The following is a 15,895-nucleotide window of genomic DNA, read 5'->3' as shown; positions in this document are numbered from 1 at the left end:
CAGAAAATTGGTACCCCCATGCAACAAAGATGGGTTGCTAAGTTGCTGGGGTATGATTTTGTGGTGGAGTATAAGAAAGGGCAAGATAATAAAGTAGTTGATGCCTTTTCTAGAAGGAATGAAGAGGAAGAGCCCTGGTCACACTGTCCATCATTTCTTATCCAACTTTGGACTGGTTATCAGAAGTAAGGAACAGCTATCATAATGACCATAAAGCTCAAGAATTGTTGCAGAAGGTACTGAGTGGGAACATGGGACATACAAAATATTCTGTGGTTCAAGGGGTACTGTTTTACAAGAAGAGGGTCTATGTCACCGAGGCCTTAAAGAATCAGGTTTTGCATTTTATTCACGCAAGTCTCCTGGCAGGTCATGCAGGATATGACAAAACCATGAATAGGGCTCGAAAGGATTTTTTTTTTTTTGGCAAGGAATGAAAACAGATGTAAAGACATACATTCGAGAATGTGATACTTGTCAAAGAGTGAAGGCAGAAAACCTTTCACCTGCAGGATTACTTCAACCATTGCCTATTCCAGAAAGGCCTTGGTTGAGTATTTCAATGGATTTCATTGAGGGATTACCTATCTCTAAAGGGTTCAGTGTTATCTGGGTTGTGGTGGATAGGTTGACAAAGTATTCTCACTTTATACCTCTCAAACACCCTTATACAGCAGAGAAATTAGCTCTAATTTTTATGAGTCAGATATTCAAGCTTCATGGAATGCCTCAGTCCATCATTTCAAATCGAGACTCCACTTTTACAAGTAGGTTTTGGACTGAAGTTTTTAAGCTGCAGGGGTATTCTTAGCTTTCAGTACTGCTTACCATCCTCAATCTGATGAGCAGTCTGAAGCAGTCAACAAGTATGTGGAAAATTACTTACGTTGTATGGTTTGTGATAGACCAAAGGAGTGGGTTACTTGGCTGGATTTAGAAGAATATTGCTACAACACTTCATTTCATCACTCTACTCGAGTGACACCCTTTGAGGCTCTCTACAGTTACTTACCACCCAGGCTGCTGACCTACATGCCAGGAACAACTAAGATAGCTGCTGTGGAAGACCAGCTTCAAACGAGGGATCACTTGCTGCAACTTTTAAAAGAGAACATACAGAGAAGTCAAAACCGCATGAAAAGATATGCTGATTTGAAAAGAACTTAAAGGAGTTTTCAAGAGGGAGATTGGGTGTATTTGAGGTTGCAGCCATACAGACAATTATCTGTGAGTTGGAGGAGAAGTTTAAAACTGTCGCCCAGATTCTATGGCCCTTTTTAGATAGTGAGGAAAGTAGGAGCTGTGGCTTATCGATTAAACCTTCTAGCAGGGTCTTTAATTCACCCAGTGTTTCATGTGTCCCAGCTTAAGTTGAAGCTAGGAAGATCAATCATTCCAATTTCACGCTTACCTCCAGTCGATGCGCAGGGGATCATCAAACCAGAGCCAGAGGAAATCTTGAACCGCAGATCACAGAAGATTCACAATCGCGCGGTGGTGGAATTACTGGTGCGTTGGCAGGGACAGCTTCCAGAATAAGCTTCATGGGAAGCTCTCCACTCTCTCAAAAATGCCTACCCACACCTTGTGGGCAAGGTGTTTTGATCGGAGGGGGTATTTGTCACAAGTATTTTGATAGAAGGAAAGGGAATGGTGGGCAGGAAGAAGAATAAGAAAGACTTAAGCTGCGGGAGATAAAGGTGGAGTGCGTGGCAAAATTGTAAGGGATTAAGTGAAAGAGTAGTTGAGTATTTGACATGTGGAATCCAGCTGGCTGCAACTTCTTAACTGATTGTAGTTGTAACTGACTTGAGTTTTATTCCTCTGTGAGAAGTTCCATTGTAACACTGCCTAGGGATATAAAAGCTGAATTGTATTCTTTGATTTGTACGCAAGCATTCAGTTACATTTTGTAATCAATTAGCTTAGCATTTGTAAAGTTGTTAGCTAGCTAGTTTTGAAGTGTAGAAGGAGTTGTTCAATTAGTTTTGAATAAAACTCTGTTTCGCAGTTTCTCAAGAGAAATTCCCTCAACCAAGCACTAGTTTTCTCTTAATTTCTTGTAAGAGTAAATTGTGTGCTACATAATTATTATTATTTTGATGAATAAAGATCAATTTCATTAAACTCCAAATGAAAACCCTATATCAAACGCACCAAAACAACATCGTTTTATATATATATATATATATATATATATATATATATATATATATATATAAAAGGGTATGCAGCTAGTAGTTATTAACCGCCGCCTCTTACTTCTAAAACTGCTAAGCACTAACCCTATATCAAACACACCAAAACAACATCGTTTTATATATATATATATATAAAAGGGTATGTAGTTAGTAGTTATTAACCGCCGCCTCTTACTTCTAAAACTGCTAAGCACCAACAGTTAGCTATTTTTTTTTAATTGCCTACAAGTCAAGTTCAAAATGAGTTCACAGGTCGTGTCAAAAATTATTAGCCCTAAGTAGATCCATGACATTCAAAGGACTTGCCATGTGACATAATATTCTAAGGTTGGGGGTTCAAGCCCCTAAGGTTGGATTTGTGTGATTATGCACAAACGAAAACTGAAGATTTTCTCATCAATGAAGTGGCAAGCAACTGCAGTGCTCCTTGAATTTTAAATAAAATATGTATATATATCACATTAAAGTACATATGACCCCAAGAAATGCAAAGCTGTCTCTACATTTGATCAAACTGCATATGGCCTTAACCAGATATTTGTTTAAAGAACCATTGGTTAACCTGCTTGGCAACAATCCAACACCCCAGGGGTGGCAACAATGTGGCCAAGGAATTTGATAGAGGGAAGTCCATAAAGGTCACATCCCCAAAACGACAACAGTTCAGAAATGTTCAGAAATGGCACATCATCTCATACCGGAAACCTGCCTAGCTTCAATATCCTGAAGCCTAAGAGTTACAGCTCTTTTGTGGGCTTCCAATCCCTCAACTTCAGCCATTGCTGCCACATATGGGCCAAGCTTCGTCAGACCTTCCTCTGTCAAAGATTGTACTGTCATATACTTGAGGAAGGAGTCCAAAGACACCCCACCATACATCCTTGCATACCCATATGTCGGAAGGACATGGTTCGTCCCACTTGCATAATCTCCCACGCTCTCGGGCGTCCACTGCCCTAAAAATACAGAGCCTGCAAAAGTAGTAGACCACATATTAATTCTGAGAGTTACATTCTCTGCTATAATTTGGATCTTCTAGAAACCATTAACTTGTTTCTGACGGATCTATTGATGGTCTTTTAGTATAATTAGAATACCCTATGAGAAATCTATGCTCAACTAGTGTGATAAAAATGAACAAGCAGGAGCAACTATTTAAAACCAACATATGTAGTAAAGAGCTCTTTACGGATGGGAAAACCGTGTTTAGAAGAACACTAGCAACAAACTTCGTAAATCTCATTTCCTTTCTTAAATGTAGGGAAAACTCTCAAAAAGCCCTCTACAACAGACTCCTGTGTTTCCTAAACCAAGAAAAACCCAAGTGAACCAAAAGTGCTACCCTTTGCTCCTCGTACCATTATTTTACTCAAAAAAAGGCTTTCTCTTTCCTTGTTAGCTCTGTTTTCCCCTAGTATTTATTTAAAATAATATTTAAATGGCTTTCTCTTCCTCACTTTTTCTCCTAACATTTATTGAAAGAATTATTAAATAATATTTAAATGGTATACAGAAAGGATAAGGCAAGTTATTTAAACAAAATTTCACCTGCATTCTCAATGAAACTCTCCCACTTTTCTGCATCCTTCACATTAATGATCAGATGCTCGGGTGCATACAAGTTTGAAAAAGAGATTGCCTGAAAAGGTCAATTTGATGTCATTCCAAATAATCAAATCTACAAGTTAAAAAATATACAAACAAAAAATATTTAAGTGCACGCGCATGTAAGCTTGTGTGCACTTAAATCAATAATGATAAAAGAGTAAAGAATTTCTCATTTGTAACACGTTTAAGTTTCAAATTATAGCTGGAGTATATATATGATCTGAAGGGATGTAGACAATCACAATTTACAATTGGGCCTAAACATAGGTTCTACTTGTGGGCACCATCCTCAAACAGAGCGTTTTTGTAACTAAAAGAAAAAAGGTCAGGAAACTTTGACCTGTCAAAGGGACAAAAACCAAACTAACACGCATTTGATTAATTTAGAACACCATAACTTCTTTTAAGAAAGTTTAGCATTTTATTCACAAAAATGCATGATACAACAATAACAACACCCCAATGATGACACAGAATGGATTTCCGACAACTCACACAAAAAGGGTTTATAAAGGCTTGAAAACATCAAGTCATGATAAAAGGACGAACCTCAAACATATCACGTGCTAACACCGTGTAACTGTGGCTCAATGCTTTTAAAGCAATCTCTCCCCTTGGAAGGCTTTGGCACTGCTTGCCGATTTCCTCCTCTATAGCTTTTAAATCGACACCATCCCCAGAGACAACAAGAACAACCTGACTGTCAGGACCATGCTCGGCCTGAAAATTGACTCAAGGCATCGTCGTAAGGTATGAGCATTAAACAAACAAAAGCAGGACCAATTTTTTATGCATGTGTTCTAAAGGACTACAGCACAATTCAACATGTCAGGCAATAAATTCAAATGAAGAGAAGAGGGAGTGTCTATCTCAGGACAAAAAAAAAAAAGGTTTTGTGAGAGATCCAACATTAATTATAGGTGCACATGACAACAAAACGTCATGTCATACACAAGTACATGAAATCTAGAAACAAATTGGTACCTGTTGATAATCAAATCAACCTCAACTTTACTTAATTACTGCAGTTACATTACAGACACATACAAGGCCAATTAACTACAGTTGTTTTTTTTTTATAAGTATTTTAACTACAGTTGTAATACTCCTATTTCATATCAAATACTAAAAACAGTATCATTTAAAAAAAAAAAAAAAAATTAAGTACTTGGTATAAGATTCATGAGAATAGGAAAAAAAACATAAAAGTGGTCCAGAACTGTCTTCGGTTATAAACTCACCAAAAACCATTATACCTGGATTTTTTTTTTTTTTTTTTTAAATAAGTAATGCTTTTCATTAATAAGCGCTGAGGGGCACACCCACTATGCCTGGAATATTATACAGCAAAGTGAAATAAGTCTGCAACGTTGCAATCTCTGAGGTTCCAAATCAAAAAAGCAGTTCCTCCAGGCATTCAACAATGCCAAGACTCAAAACAGTCGAACTCTATTATCTAATATTGTTGGCCCATGTATAGCTACTACCCTAACAATAATGTAATAAGAACTTTGTAACTCTCTGGCGTATTTTACTACCAATGTACTTTTGAGTTACAATTATTTAGTTAGAACAAGAAATGATGAAAATCTTGAATGTTAACATCTAAAATCTGCTTGAAAATGCAACATGATTTAACACTCCTTTCATTACCATAGCCCTAGACCCAAAAGACTGATTATCCAGAGCAGGTGTAAGAGTGTATTTACCTGATAAAGTCAAATATCTGTTATTATGAATGAATTGAGGTTCCTCTCTATTAGTTTCAAACATATTAATATAAGTGTTCCCTTCGTGCATTTTCTTGATTGGTCATTGTTTTCCTGTATGTCTAGTGAACTTCCGTCCTAGGAGGAGAAATCCAAGTCGACTTAACCGTTTCTGACTTCAAAATACATTTTCTTTATAAGTAATTCAATCTCATCAGAAAGCACAGAGGAGCAACACTAGTACATAAAAAGTATACAAAAAGACCCCTAATAAGGAGAAAAGAAACATGAGGCCAAAAATTTGGAAAAACTAGAAAAATGCAGACTATTGTATGCCGTTGTCAATGTATACAAGGATATGAACATACCTTTCTTTAGCTCTACCACCTAAATCTCACAATCTTCAAAGCTCCTAGTGTTTTGTTTTTTCTAAATGCACGACATTAAGCACAAAAGTGACATCCTCCAAACTTTTAAGATGTCACAGCTTCCCATCTGACCTTTCCAACTTGCCAACAACTCTAGTACCCTTCTAGGCATAGCCCATTCTACACCGAAAAGACGAAAAATCAAAGCCTAAAATTCTCTTGCCACTTCACAATGAAGAGGATGAGCTATTGACTCCCCAATCCTCTTACACATACAACACCAATCCAACACTATGACATTAAATTATGCAAAATCAAAATCTTCCCTAGTGTTGGCGTCCATCCAAGAACGCCACTCTCGAAATGACCTTAACTCCTCAAATACTCTTCCAAAGAAATGGGGAACCACTAGGAACGGACAACGCATGATAAAAGGACCTTACTTCAAACTTCTAATTACTGGAGGGGATCCAACATATTTTATCCACCACCATGCCTCAATCTAACAGAGTAAAAAAGATCGAAGAAAGAAGTGACCAAGTCTACCTCCCAATCATGGGCTAGTATGGTAAAAGATAAATTTCACTGAAAATTTCCATGAAAGAACTGCAAACGATCTGCAACCCACACCTCCGCACAACTATGCATTCTATCTCTCATAGTAGTTGTGGCATGTTTAAACTATATTCCACCCATAACTTGGTAGATTACTCATCTAATGACACATTTGAGCTTTTTCCACCCATCAAGTCTTATAGTGGGGAAGATTGGGCAATAAAAAATGGCACCAACCAATGGAACTTCAATAAAGGAACAAAGCAGAAATTTTGGGACTCAGTGAATTTGAAGAACTGTTTACCCTAGACTAGTTGAAAAGGTATGCCTCAGGCCCATTAGCTTCCCTTTTCTTTCTCATAAGTAGCCTAGGAGGCAAAGCCCATGTCCAAAAGAAGCTTACAAGAAAAGACAATGAAGACAAACTAAAGTTTAGAAAGTTAACTAAGTCTAGGAAAAAGAAAAAGAAGAAGAAGAAGAAAACATGAAGTTCAAAGAGAAACCACCAGCAACAAATATAAGGAGCAAAAAAAAAAATATTACAGTGTTTGGCAATTTATGTTAATTGTGAAGAGAAGTGAAGTGATAGGTAAGAAGTGATTCTATAGGGCTTTGATTTTGTGCTGCTTGTTTGGATGCCCAGCTAAGAAGTGAGAAGAAGTGAAACTTAATTTTCTTGATTAGGAAAACTGAAACGGAGTGAACTTGATGTGATTGAACTTAGGTTCTTCAATATCAAAAAAAAATAATAATAATAATAATAAATAAAAAAGAAAGAAAGAAAAAAAGAAAAAAAGAACTTAGGTTCTAACTAAAACTTGGCAAGCCATAATGTAGAACTACATAATGCAGGAAGACCTTCAGTCTTCATGCAATTGAACCTTTCAGATTCAATGTTTAAATCATTTGAGAAAAAACAAAACAACAAGAAGCAACAGCATCAACCTTTCATTATGAAAGTGCTCCATCAGAAAAGAACAGAAACATTTCAAAGCAAGTAAGCACCTGGGAAGTTCAAAGACGACAACAACAAAAAAAGAAAAAAAGAAAAGAAAAGAAAAGGTAAGCACCTGAGAAAGCAAATCCGAAGCTACATGAATAGGATTGGAATTTCTGTCAGCAATGACTAACACTTCTGAAGGGCCTGCGGGCATGTCAATTGAAATCATGGCTTCACTGTTCTGCAAGGGAAGAGAGAAAGAGAAAGTCAAATTGAGATGAGAAATATATGCATATAGATTGGGGGAGTTCACTTATATTTAATTATCAAAATTTATACAAGTTGCAGCCATGATAAGTATGCATACTTGGAGAATCATTTTTGCAGCTGTGACATATTGATTTCCAGGGCCAAAAATCTTCTCAACCTGCAAATTATAAGAACGAAGGGAAAAAGAACTGTAAAAAATATTAAAAATTATATTTAAAGAAATCTTACAAATATAAAATTCTTTTGGAGTTTTTGTTAGCAATTTTCATTAGAATGGACCAATTGTCTCGTGCAAATAACAGAATTATCAATCCAAAAGAACTCATTAGATATAGTATTCTCATTTTGCAATGCAATATTAAAACTATATTTTACAACCTGGTAGGATATAACTAGTTGGAGGTGACAGCCGTGGAAAATCAAGAAATGAAGACAAACAGTAAGGTAGAACAAAAAACTTGTCTTGCTTGTGGAACTACCTCACTACATCTTATCTTCACTACCTGAATGTATCAAAACTCCTACATAAGAAATCTAGCCAACTTATCTCATCTGGCCTCCATTTGTGCCACATTCATCGCTAAGCAACATAGGAGTTAAAACAAACTCATTCCTATTCTACTCATCAATGCAATCAACTTTCCAGGCAGAATTGACGCAGCTCAACTAAAAGATAAACAAATAACGCATGAATACATTCTATGAAGTGTAATGTGTTTGTGTGTCCGTGTTGTGTATTGGTGTATGGACAGTTAAGCACATGAACCTCCCTCTGTCAGTTTCATGATTTCTTTTCCCGCCTAGTCTCATTTTTCTCCCCTAGAACTAAAATTCTCACTTGAAACTGTTATAGATCCTTAACAAAGGATCACCCCCATTTCTCAGGATCCTCTCCATTTTAACTTAAAATGGAGAGGATCTATTTCATGGTCTATATTAGATTCATGGTATATATGTTCCAATATAGTGAATATGTTACTTAAAATGGAGAGGATCTATTTCATGGTCTATATTAGATTCATGGTATATATGTTCCAATATAGTGAATATGTTACCACGTCATTTAAAAATTTTAAATGGCGTGACATCATGTACACCGTAGATACAACAAACCAAAATCAAGAATTGCTAGGCGCATCTTCTGCTTCTTATTTTTTTTTTTAAATAAATAAAATCTTTTTGATAAGCATGAACCAGGGGCATCTTCCATAAACTAAATGAAGTGTGAGATCCAAGGTGTAGTAACGAAGAAACTAATTGCAACGAGCAGAAATTATATCTAAAAGCTTCCCATTATAAACCCTTTGGGTGGGATTCAGGCATTAGTTCTTTACGCGAATGAAATTTGGCATTGTTTGAGAAGGCACCATAAACTAGTGTTCCTTACTTGGATAGTCTCTCTTTAGAAAATTCTAATTATTGACAACTTAACTGAGGAAAAGCAAACAAATCACTAACAGTAACAGTAAACGGGAGGACGAATTAATCAATCCTCTCTTGTTGAATTGCACTTTCACTTGCGAGTTGTGGCGCTTAATATTCTGTGACATCCTGGAAAGTTAAGTCCCACCACTTCGAGTGGGTAAATTGTGATGGTGTTGCATAGGTGCAAAGTCTTGCATTGGTTTTCTACTATGTAAGAATGAACTATACAAGTGACTCTAGGAGCTCCAATTGTAACTTTGACTAGCTCTTTTGATGATAATAACATAAATATATGGCTAGCAATTTTCCTGAATCGTAACAAATGGCATCAAAGCCAATCTAGTAACATTATGTGGAGCTGGGATATTGCAACGTGATGTAGGCCCTGATGAGGATGTCCGGGATTGGAGGGAGATAGTGACACATTGAAAAATTAAGTCTTACATTGAGTGGGTGGATTGTGAACGTGTTGCATAGGTACTAAGTTTCACATTGGTTCATTACTAAGAGAGATTGGGCTATACAAATGACTCCAATGAGCTCTAATTGTAACTTTGACTAGTCTTTTAGAAGGAATAACACAAATGTGACAAGCGCTTTTCATGGTCATGACATGTTCTACTCTTTTAGTGATTTGAGTTTTGCCATAATAGTTTTGAAGATCTTACGCCTAAGCTTACTTTTTATGTACTTGATTTGCTTCAATGGAAGAGTCTGCCCATTTATCTCATATCTCTTTTTACTCTTTACATTTTTATTTTCTTTTTCTCACTTGGGCAGCTTTTTCTGTTCTATACTTCTTGTTTCTCTGGATGCACTCCCTTGGCACCTTTCTTATAAATTTCTGACTTCTTGAAAATGCAGACAGCATATCTTCATGAGCTAATAGGATGCTTTCAACACTATTCACATTCCCAGGAAAAATTAATACATACAACCCCATCTTTCAGCAGAGAAGTGTACAGGTTACAAAAACATACAAAAAAAAAACATATTCTAGAGAAAATTCACATTAGATTATACTTATCAAGAAAATTCACACAGATTATATGTAGGACTGATATGTGAAAAGTATACATAGACACACGCATCTTATGCACAGGACCCTCATAGTATTTTCCTAAGTATAAACCCCAAACAGCTTACGTGACAAGCTCAACCCGCGCCCAGGAAAAAAAAAAAAAAAAAAGATAGAACACAAGCTCAACGCACAAAGGGCCTACCACTGGCATTTACACTTGCGTGTGTTAAAGAAAAAAGCATAAATGCTACTTCAATTATCCATAAATGATTAATAAGAGGACAGCCATACATATTATCAGTACAGGATAATAGCAGCATATATCAGCACAGGATAATAGCAGTGGAGGGACGAGTTCCAAAAACAAAAGAGTACCTTAGGGCAAGATTCCGTACCCCAAGCCATGGCGGAAATTGCCTATAAAGAGCAAATTGTAAGGCTTTAGAATTCAAAGTATGCAGAAACATAAGCCTGTGTGACAGAAGAAAAAACAAACAAACAAACTCTCAACACACATGGGCCAATTTTAGATCTTTCAAACCTGAGCTCCTCCAGCTTTAAGGATGTGAGTCACTCCAGCCTTCTTGGCACAATAGAGCACCTCCTACAGAAAAACATTCATCAGCACTCAGTATGTAATCTCATCGTCAGGTATTTTCATCAAAAGTAAACAAATACCTTGCATATGTTACCATCATGACTAGGAGGGGTTGCAAGAACAACAGTTTTACACCCAGCAATCTGTGCTGGCTGGAATACAAAATAAAGTAAATGTCAAACAAGTCTGATGACCTAGATAGCCACAATAATAAAATTAAAGGCTGAAAACTATTAAAAAAAAGTAATTGCAACAATCCATCCAATCAACTTACAACTGAAAGCATCAGAGCTGTTGAAGGTAAAACTGCAGTTCCCCCGGGAACATAAAGACCTACAGATGAGATGCTTCTTGCAACTCGTTTGCATTTGACACCCTGGGAAATTCAGATTACTTTAGAATTACATAAATAGAGAGCAACGTAACTGCAATAACCAATAAGCAATATTGACATACTTTCATGTTCTCAACACTTTTCTCAACAGATTTCTGAGCAACATGAAATGCATATATATTGTCATATGCCACATCAAATGCTTCTCTAATAGATGGATCAAGCTGCAATTGCACAAAGACTAGAATGTGTAAACATTAAAAACAACAAAACCACTATTTCAACAAGAAACTTAAATCATATGTAAATGACTTGATATTAGATCATAATGATTACAAAATTCCTTGCATGAAGAATGTCTATTTCATATACCATTGGATCTGGGAGCTCGGAGACATTTTCAACTATCTTTTCCAGTTCAACTTTGTCAAACTTTGCAGTATAGCTGCAGAACAAATAGAAACATCAAATTGCCACATGACTAAAGGAGCTACACAGCGAAGTGAAGTCTTGGTAGATAACACAGAAACATGGCGTAAAGCAAAACCATAAAAAGTAACAAAAACGAATGAAGAGCACCAACTCCTTAACTGCAGCATCGCCTCTTTTCTGAACATCATCAACAATGGGCTGGACCTGATAGTAGATATAATCAAATCTATGAAGTACCTCATAATGAACACAACCAAAAACAAATTCTTCAGTTATTAATGAACTTTCATTCAGAATTTAGAAAAAAGCCAAAAGCTTACTGTGCTGAAAATGGAAGAGAAATCTATACGAGGACGAGCCTTTAGGCGTTCAACCTCAGTTTGAGTAAGTTCTGATAACTTGTAAGACTTCATTGAGCACTTTATCCTGTTATAAATGAATCCTGTCACAACTAATAACCTGTAAGAAATTGAGAAAAAGAAGAAGCATACAAAGACACATTATCCATCATTGACAGAGATGGGATACTTTTTTATTGAGGGGTCAAAAAATAGAGTAAGAATTTCAAAGCAAACTAACTTCACATAAAACAAAACTAAATAAACCTCAAAAGCCTATTTTTTGAATTTTGTCCACCACAGGTACTCCCACTCACAATAATACATAGAGAAACTATTTTAGTGGGAGGAGAAGTCACATAAAATGTTTACAAACTAAGGATAATTCTTCCCACATGCATCAATTTTTTTTTAGTATTGGTAAGTTACGCATGCACTAAATGAGTTTTGCACCCAAGACCTTGCCCCCTACCTTGGAATGCCCCCTGGCATCAATATTGACAATCAAAAAAAAAAGTGAAAACTTTTCTAAGTATGGCTGATGGATATTTACCACTTCTTGTCACTTACTAGCTTGCCGATTGCATGTCATTAGCATAAAGGAGCACACAAATATCCAAAAGAAGTTAATTTCATAATTTATCACTACTTACTCATGCTTTTTATAGTTCCTTCCACATCTAATCATAGATGTCTACTGATGTTGTACCATTACAAACAAAATTAGTTGGTTAGACAGACCAAAGGGATAATCTACAACTATCCACCATATCCAAAGACCAACTTTTTGGTGCTCAAGTTTGAGGTACATTAAACTATACCCACAACTAGATCTCCTTCATGCCACACCATGGATATCTTGAAACTTTGTACTTTCCTAACAAGGTTGTATTAGAGCCCTAGATGCCATAATATCAAGAAGTCTTCAATAAAAAAGAATAAAAATCACCATGTGTGTTTCATATGACTGCAGCTGGATGCTAAATAACATATACACCATAGACATTTGAGTATCATTTCCAAACAGAGCTCAAAAAATCAGAAATTGAATTCAAAACTCGCACACATTGCACACACACACACACACACGCTTGAGTGGCAATTCCAACAAGAACTGCAGAACGTACATATACAAACATTTTTTTTAATAAAAGTAAACATACATGTACAAACATAAAATCAACTAAAGCTGAATGCTAAATAACATCTACACCAAACAAACATTTCACTCGCTTCTTTTTTTTTTTTTTTTTTTCTTTATGAGTAAAGGAAATTCATTAAAAGCGCAAGGGGCAAAATCCAACCATGCATGACATATACAAGAGATTTTTTTTATCTGAGTAAACGCGCAAAAAGCACAACTTAAGTACAAAAGGTGTATACAGGAGAAACATCTAGCTAGAAAGAGAGAACAAATCAAAAAAAAATCATGAAAACTAAGTAAATTAAGATCTAAAACAATTGTCCCATAGTAAAGAGTTTTGAAAAAAAAAGCTTAAGTTCCACCACCGTCCTTTCACAGTCTTCAAAGCTTCTTTCATTTCTTTCCCTCCAAAGATACCACAAAAGGCAAGATGAAACAATATTCCACACTGCTACACTCACACCACAGGTACTGGCGATCTCACAATGGAGAAAAAGATGATCCACAAACGCTCTACTCCTCTTACACATACAACACCAGTCAACCACAATAACATGTCATTTCCTTAGGTTATTCATGGTGAGGATCTTCCCTATAGTGGTTGTCCAAGCAAAAACCACAGCTCTTAAGGGGCCTTATTCCGGCAAACACATACAAATAGTGATGTAAGAAAACAAAGTTGTAGCTCTGCGCTCATCTTCTCGCAATCTTTGAAATTTCGAGCATTTCTTTTTGTCCAAATGTACCACGTTAAACAAGAAGAAATTACATTTCAAAGAATATTAAAATCATTCCAACAAACCCCCCTTTCCAACACGCTAAGAGCTCCACCACCAGTCTAGGCATAACCCACTCTATTCCAAACATCTAACAACCCAAATTTCACAACTACCTTGAAATGTCACAGTGAAGTAGTTGATCAGATGTTTTCCCACTCTTTTTACACATACTAAACCAAAAAAATACTAAGATGTGGCACTTGTGAAAAATATCCAAAGTGAGGATTTTTCCTAAAGATGCAATGCTATCCAAGTGAAGAAAGTCACCCTTAAATGAGTCTTAGATCTCTAAATGGCAAATTGGGAACCCTATGGTTGTTTGCCAATGGACTCCAAAAGAGTCCCATACTATTCATCTCAAATTCAATTCCAACATTCTTATTTTTTGCATCACATCAATCACATTTTGTTACTATTCAATTAAAAAAATTACTACAAAACAAAATTTTTTCACTTTTTCAAATCAACTATTCTTGTTTTTTTCACATATCAATCAAATCTTGCTACAGTTCTAGGCTACTTTCTTTTCTCAAGCCAATGGCAAACAGCCCCTATATGTCCAAAAAGAAATCAAAACAAAAGTCTCCTAGAATTGGAAAATATCAAAATATCTTGAGTCTTGACCCCCACATTCACAACGCCCACCAACAAAAAAAAAATGCAAAATTATAAAGCAAAATCAATCATAATAAAATCTTACAATGACATAATACCCAAAGCAATCAGATACGCATTCAAAACCCATTCAAACAAACAAATTCGAAGAGGTCATTCTCCACATATCACCCAAAAGCAATAAATAGAAAGAAAAATCAAACAACGACACACATCACCAAGAACTCACAAAAGGAAAAGCCGCGTTCTCAACGACCCATTGATCATAAAAAGGTTCACTTTAAAATATTTTACCATCATCCAATTCCCATATTCACAAAGTGAAATCCGAAACCAACTTAGGTACTCTTTAGAAATGTATACAATTCCATAAAACGAAAATCACTAAGAAAATGAGCAATCTTTTCCAGGATTCAACCATTTTTCAAGTCAGCATTAGCACCTAAAATCAGATGTTTTAGAAATAGAAAACAGAATCAAAATGAAAAAAAAAAAAAAAAAAAAAAAAAAAAAAAAAAAAAAACTATTATACCTGCAGGGAAGCGATAAGATCGGCTTGAAATTGGTTTCGGAGTACTGATTTGGTGAAAAATTCTGATTGGGTTGGGTTTAAGCGAAGAGATGGTCCGGTTCAAGCAGAGAAGCTGGCTGTCCATAACGACCTTCAACCAATCAATCAATCAAATGTGTAACACTATGACACAGAAGAATTGCACAACAACAATAATAATTACCCAACAAAGACGTGGTCAATTTGAGGATGTAGAGGACGAGACCAATAATAAGACAGCAAAAGCAATTGATTGGCTGGGGTATGAGCTGGGTTACCTGGTGGCTCTTTGCGCAGAAAAGTGAAAAGGGAGCTCTGTGTTTGCTTGCTCTCTCTTGCCTCTGCGGCGCTGCGAGCGGCGAAGCCCGTTTGGGACTGTAACTGCGATTTCTCACATTAAAAAAAATGACTTTATTACTAGATGGCAGATGGTAGCAAATGTACACTGCAAATGTATCCTTTACATACATATTCACGTATTGCAATTTTTTTATTTTGTCTTATTATTTTCTTTGATTTTACAATATATTATGATTCTTCTCTATTGTTCTGTATTTTATATGCTATTCAATACTCAATTTTATAGATATAGAATCATAATAGGAGGTTAAAGAATATGAAAGGGTACTACATGAATCAAAAGACTACATGAATGTATTCTAAAAAATGACATGAATGTGTAAAATTCCAAGAGATGGAACTAAATGGACATCTACCAAATGCATGAATGCATTCATAACACTCCTCCTTGGATGACCATACCCTAAGAATATGCCTCGTTAAAACCTTGCAAAGGAAAACCCAGTAGAAAAAAAAAGCATGTGGCGAAGGAAAAAAAGTACAATATTCTTCTGTGTCTTGGTATGTTTTAAGACTACTTCATTAAAACATTGCAAAGGAAAACCTATTGGGAAAAACCTTAGCGAAGGAAAAAGAGTACAATCAGCATTGTTATATGTCTAAAAAACAGGTCAAAATGTCAAAAGTCAAGAGAAAGTCCAGGATTAA

The 15,895-nt window shown here is 35.9% G+C and overlaps 1 protein-coding gene across 8 annotated transcripts; it reads right to left on the bottom strand.

The window, feature by feature from the left end:
• Positions 1-2,628: 2,628 nt before the first annotated feature.
• LOC132187955 (histidinol dehydrogenase, chloroplastic) lies at positions 2,629-15,309 on the bottom strand. Of its 8 annotated transcripts, none has more exons than XM_088517866.1 (15): positions 15,166-15,309; positions 14,870-14,981; positions 11,782-11,912; positions 11,613-11,665; positions 11,402-11,474; positions 11,152-11,253; positions 10,970-11,071; positions 10,776-10,847; positions 10,639-10,701; positions 10,473-10,514; positions 7,749-7,808; positions 7,512-7,622; positions 4,359-4,529; positions 3,750-3,840; positions 2,629-3,172 (listed from the first exon to the last, which is right to left on the bottom strand). In XM_088517866.1, the coding sequence occupies exons 3-15, from the start codon at positions 11,872-11,874 to the stop codon at positions 2,889-2,891; spliced, it is 1,317 nt and encodes a 438-aa protein (XP_088373992.1). In that variant the 5' UTR covers positions 11,875-11,912; positions 14,870-14,981; positions 15,166-15,309; the 3' UTR covers positions 2,629-2,888. The 8 variants fall into 8 exon arrangements, with proteins under 8 accessions (XP_088373992.1, XP_088373993.1, XP_088373988.1 ...); XM_088517867.1 differs by having other exon boundaries at positions 14,870-14,985; positions 15,166-15,274; XM_088517862.1 differs by having other exon boundaries at positions 14,870-15,031; positions 15,166-15,255.
• Between the last annotated feature and the right edge of the window lie 586 nt (positions 15,310-15,895).

Source organism: Corylus avellana, chromosome 6 (assembly GCF_965113065.1).
Source record: "Corylus avellana chromosome 6, dhCorAvel1.hap1.2, whole genome shotgun sequence".
NCBI lineage: Eukaryota > Viridiplantae > Streptophyta > Magnoliopsida > Fagales > Betulaceae > Corylus > Corylus avellana.
This window is presented reverse-complemented; position numbering and strand designations above follow the sequence as displayed.